The 24797-nt window shown below is 39.7% G+C and overlaps 1 protein-coding gene across 3 annotated transcripts; it reads left to right on the top strand.

Moving 5' to 3' along the window:
• Positions 1-1342: 1342 nt before the first annotated feature.
• On the top strand, positions 1343-5092 carry LOC103406941 (endoglucanase 4-like). Of its 3 annotated transcripts, XM_070825843.1 has the most exons (7): positions 1343-1549; positions 2210-2617; positions 2833-2925; positions 3067-3293; positions 3402-3484; positions 3764-3930; positions 4627-5092. In XM_070825843.1, the coding sequence occupies exons 1-7, from the start codon at positions 1343-1345 to the stop codon at positions 4942-4944; spliced, it is 1503 nt and encodes a 500-aa protein (XP_070681944.1). In that variant the 3' UTR covers positions 4945-5092. The 3 variants fall into 3 exon arrangements, with proteins under 3 accessions (XP_070681944.1, XP_028960629.2, XP_070681945.1); XM_029104796.2 differs by lacking the exon at positions 1343-1549 and having other exon boundaries at positions 3067-3264; positions 3373-3484; XM_070825844.1 differs by lacking the exon at positions 1343-1549 and having other exon boundaries at positions 3067-3275.
• Positions 5093-24797: the final 19705 nt, after the last annotated feature.

Here is a 24797-nt window from a genome sequence, read left to right as displayed (position 1 = left end):
TCATGAGAAAACCGCCAAACCAAAATAGAGAGTCGTGGAGGGATGAAAGAATGCCATATAACTTTAGCCTAAGCGCAATCAAAATGTTTACTTCAAAGAAGCTCATGCCCAAAAGAAAATTAAACTTGCCCCAGTAGAGGAGGATAGTTACTTTTGTCATCTTTCACTGTTAAAAGGAGAGGAAGTGTTATAGGAGAAATGACGGGAAATAAAGAAGGGTTGATAATCAAATCCTCCAACCATATTTATCAAACTAAAAGAAAACTGACATTCCATAACCAATAAGCCAACGATTATGATTATTTAAATAGGATAAAGCACGCTTCAAACCATGCCACATTGAAGATCGCAAGTAGACTTTTTTTTTTTTTTTTTTTTTTTCTTCTCTATATGGTGCAAGAGGAACATGTTGACGTGCAAAAAAAAGCCCCACAAAAATGAAGATTGTGGAGGGCAACAACCTCGAGATGACAAAAGAAGTGATTCGTCTAGTAGAGTTAAGTAAGTTTAGAACTCTGCTCAGAGCTTCTTCTACAAGACAAAATAAAAGTGGAGAAAATAAATCTTCCTAATGCACAGCAACAAATCTTAGTGTAATTAGTAGTAGAATCACACAATATAAGTTATATTTTTATCATGTTTCCAATGCGGCTTTGCATGCTGCGACATTAATGTTGATCACGGTGAAATATAACGTTCTATTTCTACATAATCTAGCATGTGGTGTTGTTGTGGTATCCCTCTCATTTAAATTCACGCGACAATTGATTAACAACTCTCTAGATGATTTATTTTGACAAATTCTTTTGTGTCTAACAGAAATAACGAAGATTGATCTTGTACGCATAGATAACTGTTGTGACAGAAAAGGAAAGAAAAGCCAACTACCTGTATACTACGTACCCATCCCAGATAATAAGAAAATCATTCAAGCACATATGGAATGGCTCTTAAAGGTGACTTTGAATTGACCACTTGACCTACAATAATATTGGATAAATAAGTTACCAATTAAGTTACAAAAAAATATTGAATGGGTTAATTGTACCCAGCTTTCTTCCAAACTGCAGAATTATATGGAAAATAGGCCAAATTTGATGACCTCGTAGACTTCCATCTACGAAATAAGCCAACTGTGTGTACAATGCATGCATATAATTCATAACATCTAGGCACGCATAAACACGCGTTTAAGTAGTATATAAACAGGTGCTTGCTGAGTTTCTTTTCATCAAATCAGAGAGATTATATTGGTTCTTCTCCAAAATTGAGAATTCTAGTTTTTGATATATATAGTGAAAAAAATTGGGTTTTAAAAAGAAGAGCAACAATGAGTAAAATCATGTGTGGCAGTTCCCTTCTAAGGTTGTCAATATTAGCATGGATGTTGGCAATGGCCACAGCACAAGTCGCGTCTTCACATAACTACGCAGATGCATTGTCAAAGTGTCTTTTGTTTTTTGAAGGACAAAGGTCGGGAAAGTTACCACCTTCACAACGAATCACTTGGAGGAAAGATTCTGCTCTAAAGGATGGCTCTGATGTTGGTGTAAGTCTCTCTCTCTCACTCTCTCTGAGTTAATCAATTAATCACAATCCATTGTCCGACACAGATACTTGTTGACTATTTAGTCTACAAAAGTCAACAATCATCATAAATTTTGGAAAAAAAAAAAAAAAAAAAAACAATAACCATAAATTAATGACTTGCTTGTTTGTGCTTTTAGAATGGCTAAAAACTATTTAATCTATAAAAAGTCCTTTCAGCAGTGTTCGACAAAAATAAATTGTAATTACTTTAATTACGGTTTATTTAAAGTACTTTTAAATGATTTATACATAAGCACCTACTATACCTTCATCAAATTAAGTGTTTCTCCAAGAAGAAAGGAATCGGGAACACGGAAAAGGGGAAGTACGCAAGGATCAACTAGCCCTTTAGTTAATTTGATTCTCGATTTTCAGGTGTTTGCTTAAGATTTTTGAGAAACTCACATTTTTACTTTGATGAAATGATTCTCATGCCCATGTTTTAATTAGTGAACGTACAGCACTCAAGAATCAGAATGATTTCCTATTCCCTATAAGTAAACATGCTTAATTTCATGAACCACTCAAGAGTACGTGGAAGCGCTTAGGGTTTGATAAAGGTTTTGTATCAAGTACTACCTAAATGCATGACATATATATGCTCTTTTTCCACCCACAGATGGATCTTGTAGGAGGTTACTATGATGCCGGTGACAATGTGAAGTTCAACTTTCCCATGGCATTCACTACAACAATGTTGTCGTGGAGCGTTCTAGAGTTTGGACAATCAATGGGCTCGGAGCTTCCATTTGCTTTGGAAGCTATAAGATGGGGGACAGATTATTTGCTTAAATCCACAAAGGTACCTGATTCTGTTGTTGGCGTTGTTGGTGACCCCAATAGCGACCACACTTGTTGGGAAAGACCTGAAGACATGGACACCCCTCGAACCTCTTATGTAGTAACTAAAGAAAAGCCAGGCTCAGAGGTTTCAGCTGAGATTGCAGCTGCACTCGCAGCTTCTTCCATGGTGTTTAAAGATTCGGACAGATTCTACTCGGCTTTGCTTCTTAACCGGTCTATTCAGGTATATAATATTTTCTTTCTAGACTTGTTCATGTATTGTGAGTCAATTAATGTGTCTCGCATATCCAGACAACAATCAATTTGATGATTCTGATCGAGATTCACGGTCAAATAATAAAAAATTCCAAGCATTAGAGAGTATTCTACTTATGTTTTGTGCTATATATATTGAAACCTTTTAGGTTAATAAATTTTCTTTGTATGGTTATTAATCAGGTGTTTGAATTCGCGGATAGGTATAGGGGGTCTTACAATGACAGTATTGGTGAAGGAGCATGCCCATTTTACTGCGACTTCAGTGGCTACATGGTATATAACTGATTGATCATGGGACCTTATAATTTGTTTTCCAAATGTAGTTAGATGTCAAAATTTTTGATACCGTGTCGTGTTAAATAAACTTTTTTCATCATAAACAATTTTGTGTGACTAATAAAACAATTGTTGCAGGATGAACTGCTCTGGGGAGCTGCGTGGCTATACAAGGTAACCAAGGCACCATATTACTGGGACTATGTCCTAGCTAACATACACTACTTGGAGTCCACTGTAATAAGAAAGGTTAATGGCGGTCCGTACTTAACTGGTTCTGTCACTGAATTTGGATGGGATTCAAAACATTCTGGCATCAACATACTTGTTTCTCAGGTCAGTTTTCAGTTAACACCATTTTCTTCGTCTCCTCCCTTTTGATCAACCTACGTTAGGTTTTCAATCCAGCTAAATTTTCTTTTCTTTTATTTACTTTGTTTGCAGTGGGCCATGACTGATCCCACCATTTCTAGTCCCTTTATTCCCAAGGCGGACGAGTTAGTATGCTCTATATTGCCTGAATCACCTGCTCCAAAATCAGTCACATTTTCACCAGGTAGTTCCCTATAATTGACCCAACTATTTATGTCATTAGTTTTCCAAAATGTAAATCACTATCGTAAAGTATTCAAAATATGTTTAAGAAAGAAATGTTAGTCGCACTCTTACTTTGTCACTGTGCATTTATTTATGTGCGTATTTTGAAATAGTAAACTAATGATTTTATATATAAAATTTTCTAGCATTTATGCATACACACACACGCATGCGCGTGTAAAACATCGGTACGTATTTCCCTATCTTGATTTATTAATTTTCTATATATATATATCAGGTGGGCTATTGTTCAAACCTGGAGGAAGTAACCTGCAACATTCAACATCCTTATCATTTCTTCTTTTAGTTTATGCTGGCTACATGAAAGCTGCCAACAAAGTTATGAACTGTGGCAACAATGTTATTATCACTCCAGATAGGCTGGTGAATTTCACCAAAGGACAGGTACATATATGTCTCCATATTTGTCAAAATGTCCGGTTTAGATTTATAGTTTAGCAACATATTGTTGGGGCTTAAAAAAACTTCACTACTTTGGAGATGTTTATCTCACAAAGAAGAATGTAATGCAGCGGAATTGATAGGCAAGAGAAAGAAAGAACACTCAATGTATTACACAAGATTTTTATTCACTCACAAACTTAGTACAAGAGAAAACACTCAAACACTCTTAGAAGCTTTGTTGCTTCTTTTCACTTCTCACTTGACACTCTCACTTCTCACTACTTGCTCTCTTGGTTGTTACAAATGGTGTGGATGCCTTCTCCTTTTATAGGCATGGATGGAACCTTGGAGAAGCATGGAAGCATCATGCTAGAGATATCTAGATAATTCCACTACCTTCCTAAGCTAGAATTATTTGCGCTAATCTTGTATGTTGGTGGAATCCTCACCATTCTTCTAGACTCTTCCACCAACTTAAACTTTTCTCTAGCATTTGCATGAATCATCCATTATGCTTGTGTTGCCCTTTTCAACGTGGGCTGGATCCATTGTCTTGGACCATGACAAGATTATAATTCAACACATGTGTCTGTCCGGCTGGCAACATATAACATTATAAGTCCGAACAAACCTATTAGATTTTTAATTGTTACATTATAATTTGTGGCTGAAAGTTAATTGGTAATTTTAATGCAGGTTGATTATATACTAGGAAGCAACCCATTGGAGATGTCATACATGGTTGGATTTGGGCAAAAGTTCCCTCAGAAAATACATCACCGGGGATCAGTGATACCTTCCATGGATAAGCACCCACAACATATGGAGTGCCATGAAGGAGACTTGTATTTCAAAAGCGCCGATCCAAACCCTAATTTATTAATAGGAGCAGTTGTGGGAGGGCCTGCTGAGAATGATACATTTCAAGACTCTCGATATAATGTTCCACAATCGGAGCCAACCACATATATCAATGCACCTTTTGTGGGTGTATTGGCTTACTTCAAAGTTTGAGCTGTCCTAATTTTGTGTAGGACAATTTGGAGGAAGTGACTATTAGCCATCCTAAACAATTCATCGTTGGAAAGATCAAGAATATGAGTTGATGTAGTTCCTTATCATTTGTCAAAGATTATTGGAACCTACATAAAGAATGTGTGACAACCCGTCCTTAGTTCTACGATTTTATTAACTTTAAAAGAGTGAATTGACGAAAATGCCCTTACTGGCAAGATTGTTGATTTTCGTTGACCGTCATTTAGTGATGTGTGTAAGTTACTATCTTACCGTACTCTCGAAGTTCTCGACGGAACGATCGTGTAAGTGTGATCTAAATCAAAACCGGAATTATAATAGGGGTTTTACGAAACTACAAATCTGAAAAGTACTTTTGTAAAGATTACTATTTATTATTTTATATATTTTATCATTATTTTTGTTATTATAGTATTATTTTAATATTGGGTAAATCTCAGTTTACTAACCTCAAGTTTCATGGTTTTCAACATTTAGTACATAAAGTTTTTTTTTTATCCCAGAGTTTTACCTAAAGTGTTAATTTTGGGACAGTCTCGTACATTCGATAGTCTGACTGTTAAGTCTCCTGTAAACTTATGACGTAGCGCCCATGTGGACGATGACTGAGCTCCACGTGTCATTAAATTTTTTTTTTTAAATTAAAAAAACAGAACCCAGAACGCCTTCGTCTTCCCCACCCAAACCCCTTTGTCATCATCCGACCCCCCTCCACCCAAGCCTCCGCCGCCACGAGACATCCTGATCCGCTCGGTGTGGTTTGATAACCTCGAGTTCGAGACGATTACCCTTTGATTTCCATGGACACCAAATTCCCGAGTGTTGTGGTCCGACCTGACTCCAACGATCCCAATTTCTACCCCCACAAGCCCGCCGCACACTACTTTATGCTCAAGGTGTTGTGATTCCAGTTGTGATATTCCTTTAATAGTAGGGCATTGGGTTAAATTGTAATAGAGAGTTAATTATTAGTGGAAATTGGGGGTCTAATTTGGAAGGGTAGTTAAGTAAACTTAAGGTTGTTTTGTGAGCTGGCATTCATACTCTGTGAAGGCAGCAAAGTGGTTGTTATATTCCCTTACATTGTGGCAATGGGGAGATATGAAAAATCAATATTAAACTTCTTTTCGATTTGCTTTCTTTTTCTCTCTACACTTCCACCATAGTTGCAGGTCAAGGTTAAACCTAGACTATTGAGATACTAACTTTGGTATCACCATAGCTGCATGCCCCGCCATACTGCCGCTACTCGCGCAACTACTATGGATGCTCGTGTCTCAACCTTGGAGGCCGCCTTCGCCTCCATTCCCAATCTTATCGTTGAGAATGTCAACTCTTCGGTTAACGCCGTGGTGGCTTCTGCCATTGCTTCTTAACTCTCTAGCCATCTCGCCACTCACCTCGATCAACAACTTCCCCTCTATTTCAAGCAATTTCGACGTGAACTCCCTACTCGCACTAAGGGGGTAGGTTCTTTGCAATGGGGAACGCCGATCCTGCTTATCCACGTGACCGAGATCCGATTCCATTCCCTCGTGGTCTCAATGGTCCGGGTGATGAGGCTCCATCGCCCTGATCGGTGTGGTCTCTTCGAGTTGATATCATTTCATGGAAGGGGACGATCCGTTGGCCTGGATCTATAATGCTGACCAGTTTTTTGCCTTTTATCACACGCCGGAGAATCAAAAGGTGTTCACCTCCTCATTCTATCTTGAGGGTGAGCCGTTGCAGTGGTTTCAATGGATGAATTGCACTCGCTCAACCCCTCGTTGGGAGGATTTCACTCGAGCCTTTTGTAGGGAGTTTGGCCCCTCTGAGTTTGATAATAGCGCTGAGTCCTTGTTCAAACTACACCAAACAGGTACCTTCTGTGAGTATATCTCTGAATTTCGAAGGCTTGTTAAATGTACCTCTGATTTGGGTCTAATTTTTCTTAAGAGTTGTTTCTTGGGTGGCCTTAAACATGAATTGAAATACGATGTTAAATTTTTTAAACCTGCCAATGTGCATGAAGCCATTGCTATTACTATGCAATTAGACACCAAACGTGCTGAATTAAAACTTCATTCCTCTCGGGTCCCTATTGCTATTAAATCTGCAATCACAGCCCTTCATTCTCCCATTGTACCGCGTCCGGTTAACTTACCCGTCAAGAAGTTGACTTCTACTGAAATCCAACAGAAACGTGATTGGGGAGAGTGTTGGTTTTGTACGGATAAATAGGTTAAAGGGCATACATGCGATCTCAAACAGTTGCTCATGATGGATTTCATTGATGCCACCCTTCCTGAGGATTGTGTTGTTGAGGATGTTAATCATGAATTGCAGGTTATGGAACTCAGTTCTTATGCCTTTTATGGCACTACCATGACACCAAACCTTCGAACCATGAAGGTTAAGGGAACCATTGAGGGTCACACTGTCATTATCTTTTTAGACTCGGGCAGCACTCACAACTTCATTGATTCAAAGTTGATGAAACGTTGGGGCCTCCAAGTCATAGCCACGACTCATTTTGAAGTTATGATTGCGGATGGTGGACGAGTCAAAAGCTCAGGGTGTTCTAAGTCTATAGCTCTTTCATTGGGAGGCTACAATTGCACAGTGGATTTATATTCCTTACCCTTATGAGGTTGTGATGTAGTATTGGGAGTTTACTGGTTGTCCACAGTTAGCCCAGTTTTGTGGGATTTCCAACACTTAACTATGGCCTTTACAAAAAACCAACGATAGTTTGTATTGCACCACGTTACCCCTATAGATTCATCAATCTAAGAGGTCACCCTGCAACAATTGGATAGGGAGCTTCACACTTCTAATATAGGGTTACTTCTGTATTCCATGGAAACTAAACATTTTGAGGATAATGATCTTACTCATTCCCAATTGCAGGAGCTGTAATCTCTTCTTGATGATTTTGAGAAGCTGTTTGCTACCCCTTCTCAATTACCTCCTTCAAGAATACATGATCACCACATTCCCTTATTGCCTGATGCCAAACCACCCAATATTAGACCATATCACTACGGCCCGTTACAAAAGAACAAGATTAAAAAGGTTGTACAGGAGCTCTTGGATGCAGGATTTATTCGGCCTAGTCATAGTCCATTTTCCTTTCCCGTGCTCTTGGTGAAGAAGAAGAAGGGCACATGGCGGTTGTGCATTGATTATAGGGAACTTAATGCACTCACAGTGAAGGATAAGTACCCAATCCCTTTAATTGATGACTTACTCGATGAGTTGTTTGGTGCTAACTATTTTTCTAAATTCGATTTATGATCCGAGTACCATCAAATACTTATGAATCCTACTAATATACCAAAAACTGCTTTCCGAACACATGAAAGGCATTATGAGTTCTTGGTCATGCCTTTCGGTCTCACCGATGCTCCAGCAACTATCCAAAACTTAATGAATCATCTCTTTAAACCTTACTTGAGGAAGTTTGTGCTTGTCTTCTTTGATGATTTGTTGATTTATAGCAAGAGTTGGTCTGATCATTTGGCACATCTCAGATTGGTTTTTGACAAGTTGCAGCACAATAAGTTGTATCTCAAGAGATCTAAGTGTTCATTTGGACAGCATAGGGTTGAGTATTTGGGCCATCTTGTATCTTGAGAGGGGGTGGAAGCTGATCTAAACAAACTGCAAGCAATCCAGGACTGGCCCGAGCCTAAGAATGTCAAGCAGTTGCGAGGTTTTCTGGGGTTAACAGGTTATTACAGGAAGTTTATCCCCGGATATGGGGGAATCTGTCAACCCTTGTTCAATCTCACCAAGCACAAAAATTTTATAATTACAAACAAATCAGGAACGTCGCTAAACGGTTTGCACGACAAAGGTTGTCGTTGTGCAAAACCTTGTGCGACAGAACCTTTGTCGCGCAAATCGCATTCAGTTTTAGGTCAGCGTATTTGGTGCAAGAGAATCAAAGAAATCAATACCGTATTTAGTGCAGATGTTTGGGCGAAAAAGTCTTCGTCACGCAAAGTCCCTAACCTTGCTATAAATATATGCTTCTACTCTCCTTATTCTTCATAATTCGTTTCGAAAATGCTTACCAAGTCTGCAGATTATAATTAGTTCATTCTTTGATTGTTGGTATGATGGCCGACAGTGGTGCGCATTCGTCAAATACAACATATGACAAAGGTTTCAGAAAAGGTATGCGTTGTAAATTTTGCATTTTTTAATAAATTTTTTATTTAGCTTAAGTATTATGAAAATATATTTTGTGGATAGACAAGAAGAAATTTGCTACGGTACGGGTCAGACACACTTATGGTCCCAGCCGTTACCGAATCACTGCTGACGAAGTAATAAGGGTTGTGAAGTTAGAACAGCGCGCCAGCTATTAGTCCGACATTGGAACATTGGTGAATACCAAATATGCTGCGGATTGGGAGTCTTGGAAAGCCATCCCCGAGGAGCTAAAGATGCACATGATTGATGAGTTAGCTGTATGTATTAATTTTATTAGTTAAATAATAATGTTTGTTAAAATAATATAATAGTGAGGTTTTAATTTATTAATTTTTGCATGACAGCCTAATTGGGACAGTGACAAAAATGACCCCAATCTGATGAAGGCTATCAATAACATGTTTAAGTCGCATTTCCGGGAGTGGAAGTTTGATAATCAACGCGCGGCAGAACTACAACAAGAACCACAACTACCGGCGGATGAGTAGAATATGGTTTTTTATTTTTAAGTTTTTTCCAGTATGAAGACTTTAATTAAATATGTACATAATGTTTAATATTAATAAAATTAATTCATTTTAATAAATATATATATTAATTAATTATGCACAAATGGTATAATGAAATAAGTTATTGATTTATTAAGTATTTATGTGGTTTGAAAAAAATTTGAAGAGTGAATGAAAAAATTGAATTTTTTTTCTTCGTAAAAAGAACGTTTAAAAAAAAAAGTAATGTTCGACGAACATGCGCAATGTGTTATAAGAACACAGCAAAGTATAGTTGGATGGCGCCAAAAAGTTGAAGCCCAAGGTTTTGCGTACAAAGTCTTTCACTTTACTGAACTTAACCAGAATACAAGAAGGCAAAAGTTGCAAAACAATCGCATTGCAGCAGCTGCCTTCCCCTAGAAATATTTCCTCCGGCTGTCGAGATTGTTGTTAGTCTCGGAGGTATAATTTTTCTTAACTAACTTATTTAATTTCCATTCATTTAAATTGTGTTGTATGGAGTTTATAGGTGTTGTGAGTTTATGTATTTGTATGCAAACATTTTTGTATGGATGTACAAAAAGTGGTTTACAATGTTCATATGAGCTTACTTTTTCGTTTGAGAATTAGTTGGATTTCGCGAATGGATGCGAAAGCATGACTGCAGTCCAATTAATTCTTGAATTGTCCCAAAATTTTGGATAGTTTGAGAATGCACAGTTACATGTTGTATTTTGCAATTCACGCATTAGAGTTTGAACGTGGGAAATGTGGTAGCATCTCTTTGTGTTCTTCAGGTGCATCGTAGTTTTTTGTATCTACGTCCTGCACTTGAAGAGCTGCAGGGAGATGTTATCGAAATTTTCCCACGATCGAACTGTAATGTGTTGGAACCGTAAATTACAACATGTAAACTGTACATTCTTGAATGAGATAGGACCCATACTAGAGGCATAAAGTGGCATGTCATAATTGAAGTTGTTGTAACCCTTGTAAAAAAAATTTGTTTACAGGTGAAATGGACAAACAGTGGATACATAATCCTATCAGATGTGCTGATGATTATTTGGATGGAATAAATCAGTTCATCGATTTTTCATTTGCAAACAACCGCGGTTCAACTCAAATTCGGTGTCCTTGTAGAAAGTGTAACAACTTAATGATTGAATATTTTGAAACTATTTGATACTATTTAGTCAGAAATGGGATGATGGAAACCTATACTACGTGGAATCATCATGGAGAACAAATACAATATGCTTCATCATCCGACATTACCCAAGCAATGGATACAGTTGCATATGTTGTGGAGGCAAATGACCGAATTATGGACATTAGCAATAATGTTTTTCCAACCGCTAGTTTGAATACGAATGAGGAAGTAAAAGATGACGTCCCTCCCACCATGGACAGTGAAGCATTCGAAAAATATGAAAAACTATTAAAAAGTGCCAAGCAAGAATTATACCCCGGTTACGAAGGATTTTCGGTGCTCAAAGCCATTGTTGAGTTGATGCATGGCAAAATAAAGTTTTGTATGTCGAACCAGTGTTTTGATTACTTTTTGGAGGTTTTCAAGAGATGCTTCCAAAGGACAATTGCCTTCCTAAAGATCATAAAAGTGCAAAGAAGATACTAAGTGGTCTTGGATTGGGATATGAAAAAATTCATGCATGTAAAAACCTAGAGAATGGTCCAGCGATGAAATTTTGGCTCAGGTGAATCAGTTGGATTTTGCTCCGTTGGGCAAATCTGTAAATAGGATAAAATCAGACACACATCTAAACTGGACACACAAGACGAGGTTGTTCGAGCTCCGGTATTGGTCTGAATTAAAATTGAGAACAACATCGATGTAATGCATGTTAAGAAAAATGTGTTTGATACATTGGTCGGACTATACTAGACATCGGATCGATCTGGAAAAAATGGGCATTAGGCCAGGTTTATGGATAACGAGGGACAGAGACATAGCCAAAAAGAAGCTCGTATCGTTTTTGGTGAAACCGGATAAGATGAAAGAATTTTTGCAGTTTCTATCTTCTATAAAGTTTCCAGATGAGTATGCTTCAAACATCAGCCATTGTGCAAATATGGATGGAGGCAAATTTTCCGATCTTAAGAGTCATGATTGTCATGTCATACTTCAACGTCTTATCCTAATGGGAATTAGACACCTCTTGCCTGAAGACGTGGTGAAGCCGTTGTTGGCGAGATATTTTTCTCAATTAACTGCAAGATCTTTGCTCAAGTCCGATGTTAAATAGTTGTGCGACGATATTATTGAAGTGCTATACAAGTTTAAACAAATATTTCCTCCAACTTTCTTCACAAGCATGATCCACGTGATGATTCACTTGCCGGAGAAGGCACTTCTAGCTGGACCGGTCAGCTATCGATGGATGTATCCGATAGAAAGGTATATAATCGTCATAAATACTTTAGTTTGTGATGTATTTACGATTTGACTAATTTTATACGATATTTTGTTTATTGATGCAAACTACTGAGTAAATTAAAAAAGAGTGCATGAAATAGGGCAAAGCTTGAAGGATCAATCGTGGAGGCATGGGTCGTATTTGAGTTGTTTACATTTTGTACAATGTACCCATAAGATGTTGAGACTACGTTCAACCGACAGCAACGCAAGAATGAAGGTGGTGTGATGTTTTTGCCCAAATTGCATGACCCTTTGGTGAACCAATAAGAGGAGAGTCATTTGACAAAATGGACATTGAGGTAGCACATTGATTTGTACTTAACAACTGTGACGAGACAATTACCTACCTAGATGAGCATGAAGAGTTGATAAAGCGGGAACATCCTTCACATTTATATGCCAAAAAGCATCATGAATTGTTTCCTCGATGGTTTCGTGAAGATGTAAGTTGTTCGTGTTTTGGGTTATTTGCATAATTGTAAATGTTAAACGAACACGGTAATTTTTTCTCATTTATTTATGTGAGGAAATTGAAGGAAATGAATTCGCCCGCTTACACTGAAGAATTGTACAACTTGGCTAATGGGCCCCTAAGCGCAGATTTGTACTCTGGCTGTCATGTAATGGCATCAAGTTTTTGGCAGCTGATCACAATGACAAGCTTTGTATGCAAAATAGTAGGGTACATGTCTCGGGTGGGCGACATGGCAGACATTGATTTATATGGAAAACTGACAAGTGTTGTGTAATTGCTTTAAAGACCGGTGTCAAGTTATCATGTTTGAGTGTCGCTGGTTTGATATAAACGCACGTAAGGTTGGAGATGTTAAGCAAGATGATGGTTTACCATCGGTCAACACTACCAGAAGTTGGTATAACAACGACCCCTACATTTTGGCAACGATGGCCAAACAAATTTTCTATATAGATGACCCAAAGGGCGGGAGAGGATGGAAAGTCGTTCAGAAGATTGTGCACAGAGGGCTATATGATATTCCGAGCCGAGATCTTGCTGCCGATGACGATTATGGTGACATTGTTGACCAACAATTGGAGACTTCAACGGAACTTGGTGCAGATACACTGCGGGATATGACTATTGTACAAGAACCGTACCAAGTAGCCGGATGTCTTGAAATTGAATACCGATCAACTCCATTATGATTGACTTCAGGGATCTACCAGGATACAATGCACCCGAGCGCACAAACAACGATGTTAACATGCCTACAGACGAGGATGAATATGAATCTAAATCTGACAATAGTGATGATATTTATTCTAGTTCAGATGAGGATTAATGAAAAATTATGATGTAAATGTAATGATATTTATTGAATGGTATTTTGTATACAAACAAAAATTTCCTTTAAAATTTGTAACAAAATTAATTAAAAAAAATTATTTATTTATTTAAACCAAAAAATAAATTAAATTTGCATATATGCGTGACGACATTTTAGAAATGTTTGTTGCGCAAATATTTAAAAATTCATTTTTTTTAACTGGTGGCGCGATGAAACTTTAAACACCCTCATCGTGCAAACATGTAAAAATTTGATTTTTTTCACAAAATTAGGCGCGTTTTTATTTCAGCACCTTCAATTCACTATCTCTCTCTATCTCAGACTCACTCAATCTCTCTCTCGATTTTGTCCGAACTCAAGCTCCTTTCTCTATCTCTCTAGATTTTCTTAAGCTCCTCACTCTATCTCTCTATATCTCATACTCACTATCTTAGTTTCTCCCTCTCTCCCTTTCTCTCTTTCTCACACTCTCTCTATTTCTTAGTCTCTCGCATCTGCCGCACTCTGACGCCACACCCTCTCCCTACCGCCACAACATTACTAGGTAAGCACCCAGTCTCCATTAATTCAATTATTTATAAGTTCACTTTTCTCAATTTTTCTGTTGAATTGTTTTAATTACAACATTTAGGGATTTAGGGTTGGAATTATGGATCCTGGGTTAGAGATTTAGGGTTGGAATTGGGAATCCTGTGTTAGGAATTCAGGGTTTGAATTGGGTATCTTGGGTTATTGATTAATTTATTAATTAGCTTTGATTATAAATACGTATTCGGATAGTTAGAAATTTGTTTTACTGGGTAATGAAAAATGTGTTTTACTGGGACAAATTTTTTTATTAGGATAGTTAGAAATTTGAAAGGATGAAAATGCGCAACCCCAAACTTCGTGAAAACACGCTCCTTGAACTCTCCAAGGTCTAATCTTTTTGCTCTCATTTCAATTCTTCTGTGTTTGATTAATCCCTTTTAGCATGTTGGCTTTTTTGTTTTAGGGTTTATGGGGTTGAAGATTTGATGATAAAGTTTAAAGTTTGGGTTTAGGGTTTGTGATTTAGGTTCTATTGAGTTTTGTTTTGTTTTAGCATCATTTCATTGTTCTGTGATTCTGTTTTTTTGCTAAGAAAATGAAGGCAATTGGGGTAATGAAATGATTATTTTTGCATGATATGTGTTTCGTGAAAAGAGGGGTTGCTTGTTCTATTTTTTTTTCTTGTCACAGTTGAGACTTCAACTCCGCCGTGTAAGTTTATCTTACATTGCCGGTCCCAAGCCCGGATAAAGGAGGAGGGGGAGGGCGTCAGGTAGTCGACAGCCGGCACTCCATGATCATGTCGAATCCTTATGAAAATGAATCCAGAACGAAATCGCGCTAAAGCTAGGGCGTCACTCGTAAGTGGCGCGCTGTGTGGCCCGAGCACAGTGATAAGTGAGCAAGGGTCGCTGTATCTCCATCGGCACCCGGATGCAGTGTTAAATGAGCAAGGGGGCTATAGAAACTTCTTTTCGAACGACTCCACTCAAAGTTGTTTGGGAGCATATGCTCCTATCAACTTTACACGGGACACACAAAAGAAGTACTTTGATCCTATTAGACGGCAAAGGGTGAAGAAGCTAGGACAGAAGGGTAGAGTTCAAGAGAGCAAAATGCGTTTAGGAACGTGGAATATAGGAACCTTGACGGGAAAATCTATGGAAGTAGTAGAAGTTATGGTGAGGAGAAGGATAAATATTATGTGCCTACAAGAAACTAAGTGGGTTGGTCGTAAGGCAAAGGATCTAGAAAACTCAGGGTTTAAACTATGGTATTCGGGCACAAATAGAACGAGAAACGGTGTTGGCATCATCGTGGACAAGACCTTGACACAAGATGTTGTAGATGTCAAGAGGGTAGGAGATAGAATCATGGCAATCAAGATTGTAATAGGACAAGAACTTATCAATGTGATTAGTGCGTACGCACCTTAAGTAGGGTTGGATACGAGTTCGAAGGAGAAATTTTGGGAAGACCTTGGAGACTTGGTGCAAGGAATTGCTCGGACGGAGAAGTTATTTATAGGAAGAGATTTAAATGGACACGTGGGCAGGGAGACAGGTAACTATGGAGGTTTTCATGGTGGCCATGGTTTTGGGGAGAGAAACGAGGATGGGGAAGCTATCTTGGATTTTGCAATGGCATATGATCTCTTCTTAGCCAACACCTTCTTTAAGAAGAGAGAAGAACATGTGATCACCTACAAAAGTGGGTCGTCAAAAACACAAATAGATTTTCTTCTAATGAGGAAAGGGGATCGTATAACTTGTAAGGATTGCAAAGTTATACCAGGAGAGAGCGTGGCTAATCAACATCGCTTGTTGGTGATGGATGTACATATCAAAAGAGTGAGAAAAAAGAACAAGACTTGGAAGTGCCCAAGGACTAGATGGTGGAATCTAAAAGAAGAAAAACAAGCCATTTTCAAAGAGAAAGTAATCACCCAGTGTGTGTGGGATAGAGAGGGGGAAGCTAACCAAATGTGGGATTCCATGGCTAGTTGTATCCGAAAAGTAGCAAAAGAGGTATTAGGAGAGTCCAAGGGTTTTGCCCCACACCAAAAGGAATCTTGGTGGTGGAATGAGGAGGTACAAACAAGGGTGAAGGCTAAGAAGGAATGTTGTAAAGCCTTATACAAGGATAGGACCGATGAAAATGGTGAAAGGTATAGAAAAGCGAAGCAAGAGGCGAAGAAAGCTGTGAGAGAAGCTAAGTTAGCGGCTTATGACGATATGTATAAGCGACTAGATACCAAAGAAGGAGAGTTGGATATCTATAAACTAGCTAGAGCAAGGGAAAAGAAGACAAGGGACCTAAACCAAGTGAGGTGCATCAAGGATAAAGATGGAAAGGTTCTTGCTACAGAGAACGCGGTTAAAGACAGATGGAAAGGTTATTTTCATAATCTTTTCAATGAAGGACATGAAATGAGTGCTTCTTTAGGGGAGTTGAGTAACTCAGAAAAGTGTAGAAACTACTCTTTTTATCGTAGAATCCGGAAGGAAGAAGTGGTTGTAGCTTTGAAGAAGATGAAGCTTAGAAAAGCAGTAGGCCCAGACTATATACCAATCGAAGTGTGGAAAGTTTTGGGAGAGACAGGTATAACATGGCTCACTAACCTTTTCAATAGGATTTTGAAAACGAAGAAGATGCCAAATGAGTGGCGAATGAGCACTTTGGTGGCTATCTACAAGAATAAGGGCAATGTACAAAATTGCATGAACTATAGGGGTATTAAGCTAATGAGTCATACAATGAAGCTCTGGGAGAGAGTCATTGAGCATAAATTGAGGCAAGAGACACGGGTTTCGGACAACCAATTCGGGTTCATGCCAGGGCGCTCAACCATGGAGGCAATCTATCTCTTACGAAGATTGATGGAAAGATATAGAGATGGGAAAAAGGATTTACACATGGTCTTTATAGATTTGGAAAAAGCGTATGATAGGGTCCCAAGAGACATTCTTTGGAGGATTTTAGAGAAGAAAGGAGTACGGGTAGCATATATCCAAGCTATACAGGATATGTATGAAGGAGCAAAGACTGTCGTAAGAACTCATGAAGGACAAACCGAAAGCTTTCCCATAACTGTAGGATTACATCAAGGCTCATCCTTAAGTCCTTACCTTTTTGCGTTGGTAATGGATGAGTTAACAGGACATATTCAAGATGATATTCCTTGGTGTATGCTTTTCGCAGACGATATAGTGTTGATAGATGAAACTCAGGAAGGGGTAAATGCAAAGCTTAACCTTTGGAGAGAAGTGTTGGAATCTAAAGGTCTTCACCTAAGCCGATCAAAGACAGAATATATGGAGTGCAAGTTCAGTGCAAATGGAGGCCAAAACGAGTTAGGGGTGAGGATCGGAGATCAAGAAATACCAAAGAGCGACCGTTTTCGTTACCTAGGATCTATCTTGCAAAAGAACGGAGAATTAGATAGAGATCTCAACCATAGAATACAAGCTGGATGGATGAAGTGGAAGAGTGCATCCGGCGTGTTGTGTGACCGCCATATGCCACTGAAGCTCAAGGGAAAATTTTATAGGACGGCAATAAGGCTGGCGATGCTGTATGGCACAGAATGTTGGGCGGTGAAGCATCAACACGTACACAAAATGGGTGTAGCGGAGATGAGGATGCTTCGTTGGATGTGTGGGCACACGACAAAGGATAAGATTAGGAATGAGGATATCCGGGGTAAAGTAGGAGTAGCTGAAATTGAAGGAAAGATGAGAGAAAATCGGTTACGGTGGTTTGGACATGTGCAAAGAAGGCCTACTGACGCTCCGATTAGAAGATGCGACTATGGGACAGAGGTTCAGGGCCGAAGGGGTAAAGGAAGACCTAGGAAAACTTTGGAAGAGACCCTAAGAAAAGACTTAGAGTACTTGGATCTAACGGAGGACATGACACAGGACATAACACAATGGCGTTCTAAGATTCATATAGCCGATTCCACTCAGTGACTTGGATTTTCCAAGTCTCCAACCGAGAAGTTTTCCTCACTCGGGAAATTAAGGGAACACTACCTCAACCTACATGCTCCACTCACAAAGCTTCAACATACAAGCTTCAACAAAAGAAAATTCAAAGAACTTAGCGAAGAAGGCTTTGGTGTATTTACCACAATACGTTGAAATGAAGGAAAGCTTATTTATTGATATCCCCGATAAGTTACAAATATGTACATATACTTGAGTCAAAATAAACAAACAAGAGGGAGCCTTCACAAAGGTTGCTTAGGAGAAGTCTCAGCAGTCGGTAGAGCCCCAGAAAGAGAAGACATCGGAGGGGGATTATTCGGAGCCTCAGTACTGGACAAAACCCTAGAAGGAGGAGGCATCAGAGGTTGATCATTTGGAGCTTCATTACGCGGTACAGCCCCAGAAGACGAAGGCAATAAATGCCTTTGGAACAAACCCACAAATCTCTGATGATCAAGTAAAACCTGACCATCAGATTCCTTCATCTGGTCAAGCTTCCTCTTCATGTTTGTAGCATAGTCATGTGCGAGCCGGTGCAACTGTTTATTCTCATGCTTGAGCCCTCTAATCTCCTGTTTGAGACTCATCACTTCAGCCGCCAATGATTCAACTTAGCGGGTTCGAGCAAATAGGCGTTGGGCCATATTAGACACAGAACCTGCACACTGAACACTGTGAGCCAGAGAATCCTTAACAGCCAACTCATCAGACCGTTTGGAAAGTAGTCTGTTATCTTTAGGAGTGAGAAGGTTCCTGGCCACTACCGCAGCGGTCATATCATTCTTCATCACGGAATCCCCAACGGTAAGAGGACTAGTAGGGGAGACGAAGGATGGGCGCCATATGTTGTCTGGAGAAGGCGGGGCTGCCTCTTCAACAAGGTTCAAGTCAAAACGACGGTCGGAGGGGCCAGACATTTTCAAAGGTGTTGAAGAGAGAAGAGGTCAGACAAATCAAGATCTTAGAAGTGCAAGAATGGAGCTTCTACTGGTGGATATTCAAGTGTGCTTTGGAACTTAATGTCAGCCCCTATAAAAATCTGCACTCGATGAAGCTTCAGAAATCGAAGAGGCGCCTGCTCAGAAATCGAAGAGGCGTTTGCTTTCTCAAAAGCTGGGCTGCTCAGAGACCACGAGGGTCTATCTCAGAAATCGAAGAAGCGTTTGCTTTCTCAAAAGCTGGGCTGCTCAAAGACCACGAAGGCCGATCTCAGAAATCGAAGAGGCTTGCTTTCTAAAAAGCTGGGCTGCTCAGAGACCACGAGGGCCGATCTCAGAAATCGAAGAGGCACCTACTCTTCCAGCCTTATCAGCACCTGTCACACGCACACTCAGCTTTGCGAAAATTATGGGCATTCTGTCGAAGATTTCTGGCGAAGTAGAAAGCACATGAATCATACTATTCAATCACCCACTTCCCACACGCAACAGTAACTCATGGGTACCACAGATAACTTTGCCAAAGTTCTCTAACAAAGTTGAGACACGTGAAGCTTGCAGCTCCTGCTACATCGCTTTGACCAAGAAGGGTAAAAGAATTGCAAAGAAACAACACTAACAAAGTTTAGACACATAAATTTTGAAGGTCTAGCTACCATATTATTACCCACAAGGGTAAAGGAACAGTACCACTGCTGGATAATTGGAAAGTCCCGGTGTGTCAACCTCTGTGCTTCGTGGCAAGGTAGACTAGCAAACATGCCCAACCTTTACTCACATTCGAGAAAACACTCCCAACAGGATTGCTTGCTCCAAAATCGAAGAGCCACCGCCCTCCGAATCTCGAGAGCCAGACTCCCAACATGATTACTTTCTCAAAAATCGAAGAGAGGGTAAAGGAACAATACCACTGCTGGATAATTGGAAAGTCCCTGTGTGTCAAACTTTGTGCTTCGTGGCAAGGTAGACTAGCAAACATGCCCAACCTTTACTCACATTCGAGAAAACACTCCCAACAAGATTGCTTGCTCCAAAATCGAAGAGGCACCGCCCTCCGAATCTCGAGAGCCAGACTCCCAACATGATTACTTTCTCAAAAATCGAAGAGAGGGTAAAGGAACAGTACCACTGCTGGATAATTGGAAAGTCCCTGTGTGTCAACCTCTGTGCTTCGTGGCAAGGTAGACTAGCAAACATGCCCAACCTTTACTCACATTCGAGAAAACACTCCCAACAAGATTGCTTGCTCCAAAATCGAAGAGGCACCGCCCTCCGAATCTCGAGAGCCAGACTCCCAACATGATTACTTTCTCAAAAATCGAAGAGACACCGCTCTCCGAATCTCGAGAGCCAGACCCCCAGCAGGATTGCTTTCTCAAAAATCGAAGAGGCATCGTTCTCCGAATCTCGAAAGCCAGATCCCCGACAGGAGTGCTTGTTCGAAAACCGAAGAGGCACCACTTTCCCAACTTCAAGAGCTGGATCTCCTTGGATAAAGCTTGTCTGTAATCTTCACACGCAACATCAGCTTTCCAGATACCACAGACCACTTTTTCAAAGTGCTCTGACAGAGTTAAAACATGTGAAGCTGGCAGCTCCCACTACCGTGCTATGACCAAGCAGGGTAAAGGAATAGCATTATTACTTGATGTTAGGGAGACTCCTATATATGTCGACCTCCATCCCTAACGGACAGGCAGACCTACAAAAATGCTCAACCCTTTCTCTTATCTGAGAGGGCACTCCCAACGAAGCCTTTCGAAATATTCAGCTTTCTTTCCCCCCGATAATACCTCTGTAAACAAGCTATACTAGAGCAAGAATATCTCATATCATCAGGGTTAAAAGCAAGAGTATCCCATATCATGCTTTTTCCCTGTCTTTTCCTTTGGCCTTGTTCTTACCTGCAAGACAAGGAGAAAGAGAGCAATCAGTCAGCACTTGGAATCAAGCTTCCAGCCAGGAACTAACTGCCTGGAACCCCTTACCTGAGTACTTACCTGGCATTGCTCTCGAGCACTCATCTTCAACATCTTATACTTCCAGGGAAGATACCACATCTGCCTGAGGAACAGATAGGGCAAGTGAGAAAGATACAAGGAAGCATGTGGAGACAAGCGTAACAGCACACGTGCCAATACATCCACTACTCTGTCAAAAGCAAAAGTATCCCATATCAGCAGGGTCGAACGTACTCCAGATTTGATGGACTTGTTTTGACCCTCAAATTCTTCAGTCGGCCTTATACTCTGGAGGAAACCAGAAAACCCTCCAGCCCGGTTCAAGAATAAGCCTGTGGAAAGTTACTTCTTCAAAAGCAAAAGTATCCCATATCATCTCTTCTCATTTTTCTTCTCTTTATCCTTCATGCTGCCTGCAAGATAGGGAGAATGTGAACAATCAGCCGGAGCTCTGATTGCTTACCTTGTCTGTCACATCTTTCAGCAGATCCCCTAGCCCGGCGACTTGGGGGACTCCTACTACATGGTTTGTATCGCGCTTGACCAAGCCTGAAACTACAAGTAAGCTTCAAGTGAAATTGATACATTACCTTGTGCATCTCCACCAGTTACAGATACCACCCCTGGATGGAGGAAGAGTACTTCCAGAGAAGATGCCACATCTACCTATGAGACAGATAAGGCAAGTCAAGACGATACCACACTCCGGTACTTAGAAGTTTCGTGGTTAGGAGATCATTCTCCCACAATATTTCCTAATGTCATTTGTACTAAATCATTCATTTGTACTCACTAAAGGAGAGCTTAAACCTATGTACTTGTGTAAACCCTTCACAATTAATGAGAACTCCTCTATTCCGTGGACGTAGCCAATCTGGGTGAACCACGTACATCTTGTGTTTGCTTTCCTATCTCTATCCATTTATATACTTATCCACACTAATGACCGGAGCAATCTAGCGAAGATCACAAAAAGTGACCGTTTTCGCTACCTAGGATCTATCTTGCAAGAGAACGGAGAATTAGATAGAGATCTCAACAATAGAATACAAGCTGGATGGATGAAGTGTAAGAGTGCATCCGGCGTGTTGTGTGACCGTCGTAGGCCACTGAAGCTCAAGGGAAAATTTTATAAGACAGCAATAAGGCCAGCGATGTTGTATGGCACAGAATGTTGGGTGGTGAAGCATCAACACGTACACAAAATGGGTGTAGCGGAGATGAGGATGCTTCGTGGGATGTATGGGCACACGAGAAAGGATAAGATTGGGAATGAGGATATCCGAGGTAAAGTAGGAGTAGCCAAAATTGAAGGAAATATGAGAGAAAATCGGTTCCGGTGGTTCGGACATGTGCAAAGAAGGCCTACTGACGCTCCGGTTCGAAAATGTGACTACGGGACAGAGGTTCAGGGCCGAAGGGGTAGAGGAAGACCTAGGAAAACTTTGGAAGAGACCCTAAGAAAAGACTTGAGTACTTGGATCTAACGGAGGACATGACACAAAACCGAGCGCAATGGCGTTCACGGATTCATATAGCCGACCCCACTTAGTGGGAAAAGGCTTTGTTGTTGTTGTTGTTGTTGTCAGAGTTGAGACTTCAAATTAGCATCTTTGTAGTCACATCATGCATGTGGTACCCACCTTACTATAGTTGTTCCTAGAGTAGGATAAAATTAGATCTTGATGCATTTGTTTATGTTTCTGATGTCTGTATCGATTATGTGTAATCAATTTTTGTTTTAGATAGAGTTTTGAACCTTTTCAGTTATTGGTTATGGAGAAGGTGTGCTGCAATCTGTTTTGTGTGTCTTGGTTTAGAATGGTGTAGTCGTTGGTTAGAGTATAAATCTTTACATCGAGACCGCAAAGCCATGTTGCCATGCGCATAATTTTACATCACATAATTTTACATCATGTATCCAAGCACACAATCTACGTGTCAAGCCCTAACGGTTACACGTGCTCTCATGTCATCCCATGTATGTGTTGTCCGCGCACTTAGCTCCATGTGTTTAGCTCAAGTTACTCTACACTACACATGAGGGTACCGTTGAGTGTGTTTACACAATTGGAATGTGAAGTCTCACATAGGAACATATTTATGATCTTGTGCCTCTCCACTCATTGTCAATTGGTCCTTGGTTCGGTGGTGTGAGAATGAAAGTGATATAAATGCCATTATAACATACTAAATAGGCTGCATAATTTCTTGATTTTCTTTATTAGTTTGAAGTTTTCATTAACTACATTAGTACCAGTTGCATATCAGATCTGGAAAGAAGTTGGTTCTATCCATAAGAGCCTGATGATGCCTTTAAGCAATTACCAAATACTATTTTGACCTAATTTTCTCTTTTATTTTTAAAGGTATAAGAAAAGAAAAAATGGCTATGACTATACCTACGATACAACGATAAATTTGCCACCTCTGTGTGAGCTATGCTCATGTGTTCTTCATTGAGGAAATAAGTTCTTAGTTCTTACTGCTAAAAATGATGTGAGCAGTTAGTTACACTTTCAAAATAAAATACTAACACCTTATCTACTGCATTTTTCATTGTCAATGTCATGATACTCTGGATTATATTTTTGTTCCTCAATCTTATAATTATATACACAAAAATAAAATAAAAGTCAGAGTCCTTGTCTGAGATTTTTACCTTCACTTCTGAGTTTCTTCTTCCGTATGTATAATATCATCAATCCAATTGCAGATTCTAACTGCTAAAACCTCACTAATTTTCACCATGCAGATTCTAACTGCTGCCTATTATTTATTTGATAATATGTTGGTTTTAACTTTGTCATGGAATGCATTTGATAATTAGTTGGAATTAATTTCATCATGTAATTTTAAGAATGCTTTTGCTTTAAGTTCTCATTTTATTTGGTTGCTGGGAATTAAGCTTCGTGTTTAACCACAGTCATCCCATTCGCTAAGACATTGAGCTACTATATCACACATTCTAGCCTCATTCACATTTGCTAATATGACCATGACGGGTCTCCCTCCGGTCACGCCTTTGGGGCCAACGGTGTCTACGGCTCTTGCATCATCGACTTCTTCATTAATGCATCATGTACTAAGCGCCCGATAGACTCAACGACGGCCCCGGAGTTCTAAGGAGGCTCAGTAGTCTAGTAAGGCTTCCTCTGTCCATGGAGAGGGGTCTCAGACAGGTAAGCTTGCTTTGTCCATTGATAAGCTTGCTTCTGGTTTCATGATGGTCAAAAAACATTGACATTTGTCTGTAGGCATGCTTGAACCTTCAAAGCTATCACATTCCCATTAATTAAAATGAACTTACTAAGAACTTCGCTTTTAGTGCTTTGCCTCTATTGTTGTCATTTAGTATAACCACTATTGTAAACGATTTAAGTTGGCACACCTGGCCTTGCAAGCCAAAACTTGTTGTAGACTAGCAGTGTGAAGTCATATCAACAAGTTGGAAATTTTGTTTTAACGTTCCCAATTGGTATAAACTGTTTGAATGGTTGGGTGGATGTGTTTTTTTTGTTGTTATATTGTCTACAGGTTTTAGGAAATGTTATAGTTTTAGGGCTGAAAATAGAATTAGTCTTATGTTTACTTTGTTTATTTGGTAGGTCAAAAAAAAAAAACCAGGGGCCCTTGCAGACTACTTAAGACATCACAGACCATTTGCACCATGATCGAGAAGATCACCATTCATTGGGATCCTCGACATCGTGCGGCTGCAACAAAGGAGCAGCACAGTGCGTTGGCCACCGATGTTGGGCGGTTATCAGGAACCATTGCCCACTCATGTGGGAGTCATGGAGAGATTTCCCACTAGAAGTCAAGGAAGTTGTTCTTCATGAATTATCGATAAGTATTTTCAACCTCAAATACTAAATTTTTATTAAAGTATACAAAGATTATAAATTTTAACTACTATTTATTTGTTGAGTTTTGCAGCATCACTATGAGCTCTCCAACCTCCATGCCAAT

This window comes from Malus domestica, chromosome 07, assembly GCF_042453785.1.
Source record: "Malus domestica chromosome 07, GDT2T_hap1".
Lineage (NCBI taxonomy): Eukaryota > Viridiplantae > Streptophyta > Magnoliopsida > Rosales > Rosaceae > Malus > Malus domestica.
This window is presented reverse-complemented; position numbering and strand designations above follow the sequence as displayed.

Excerpts from the sequence above, each read along its gene's own strand:
- LOC103406941 (XM_070825843.1), top strand. The coding sequence starts at position 1,343 with ATGTGTGGCAGTTCCCTTCTAAGGTTGTCAATATTAGCATGGATGTTG. Across the intron at positions 2,926-3,066 it reads GCGACTTCAGTGGCTACATG|GATGAACTGCTCTGGGGAGC; the intron begins GTATATAACTGA and ends CAATTGTTGCAG. Across the intron at positions 3,294-3,401 it reads CAGTTAACACCATTTTCTTC|TCCCTTTATTCCCAAGGCGG; the intron begins GTCTCCTCCCTT and ends CACCATTTCTAG.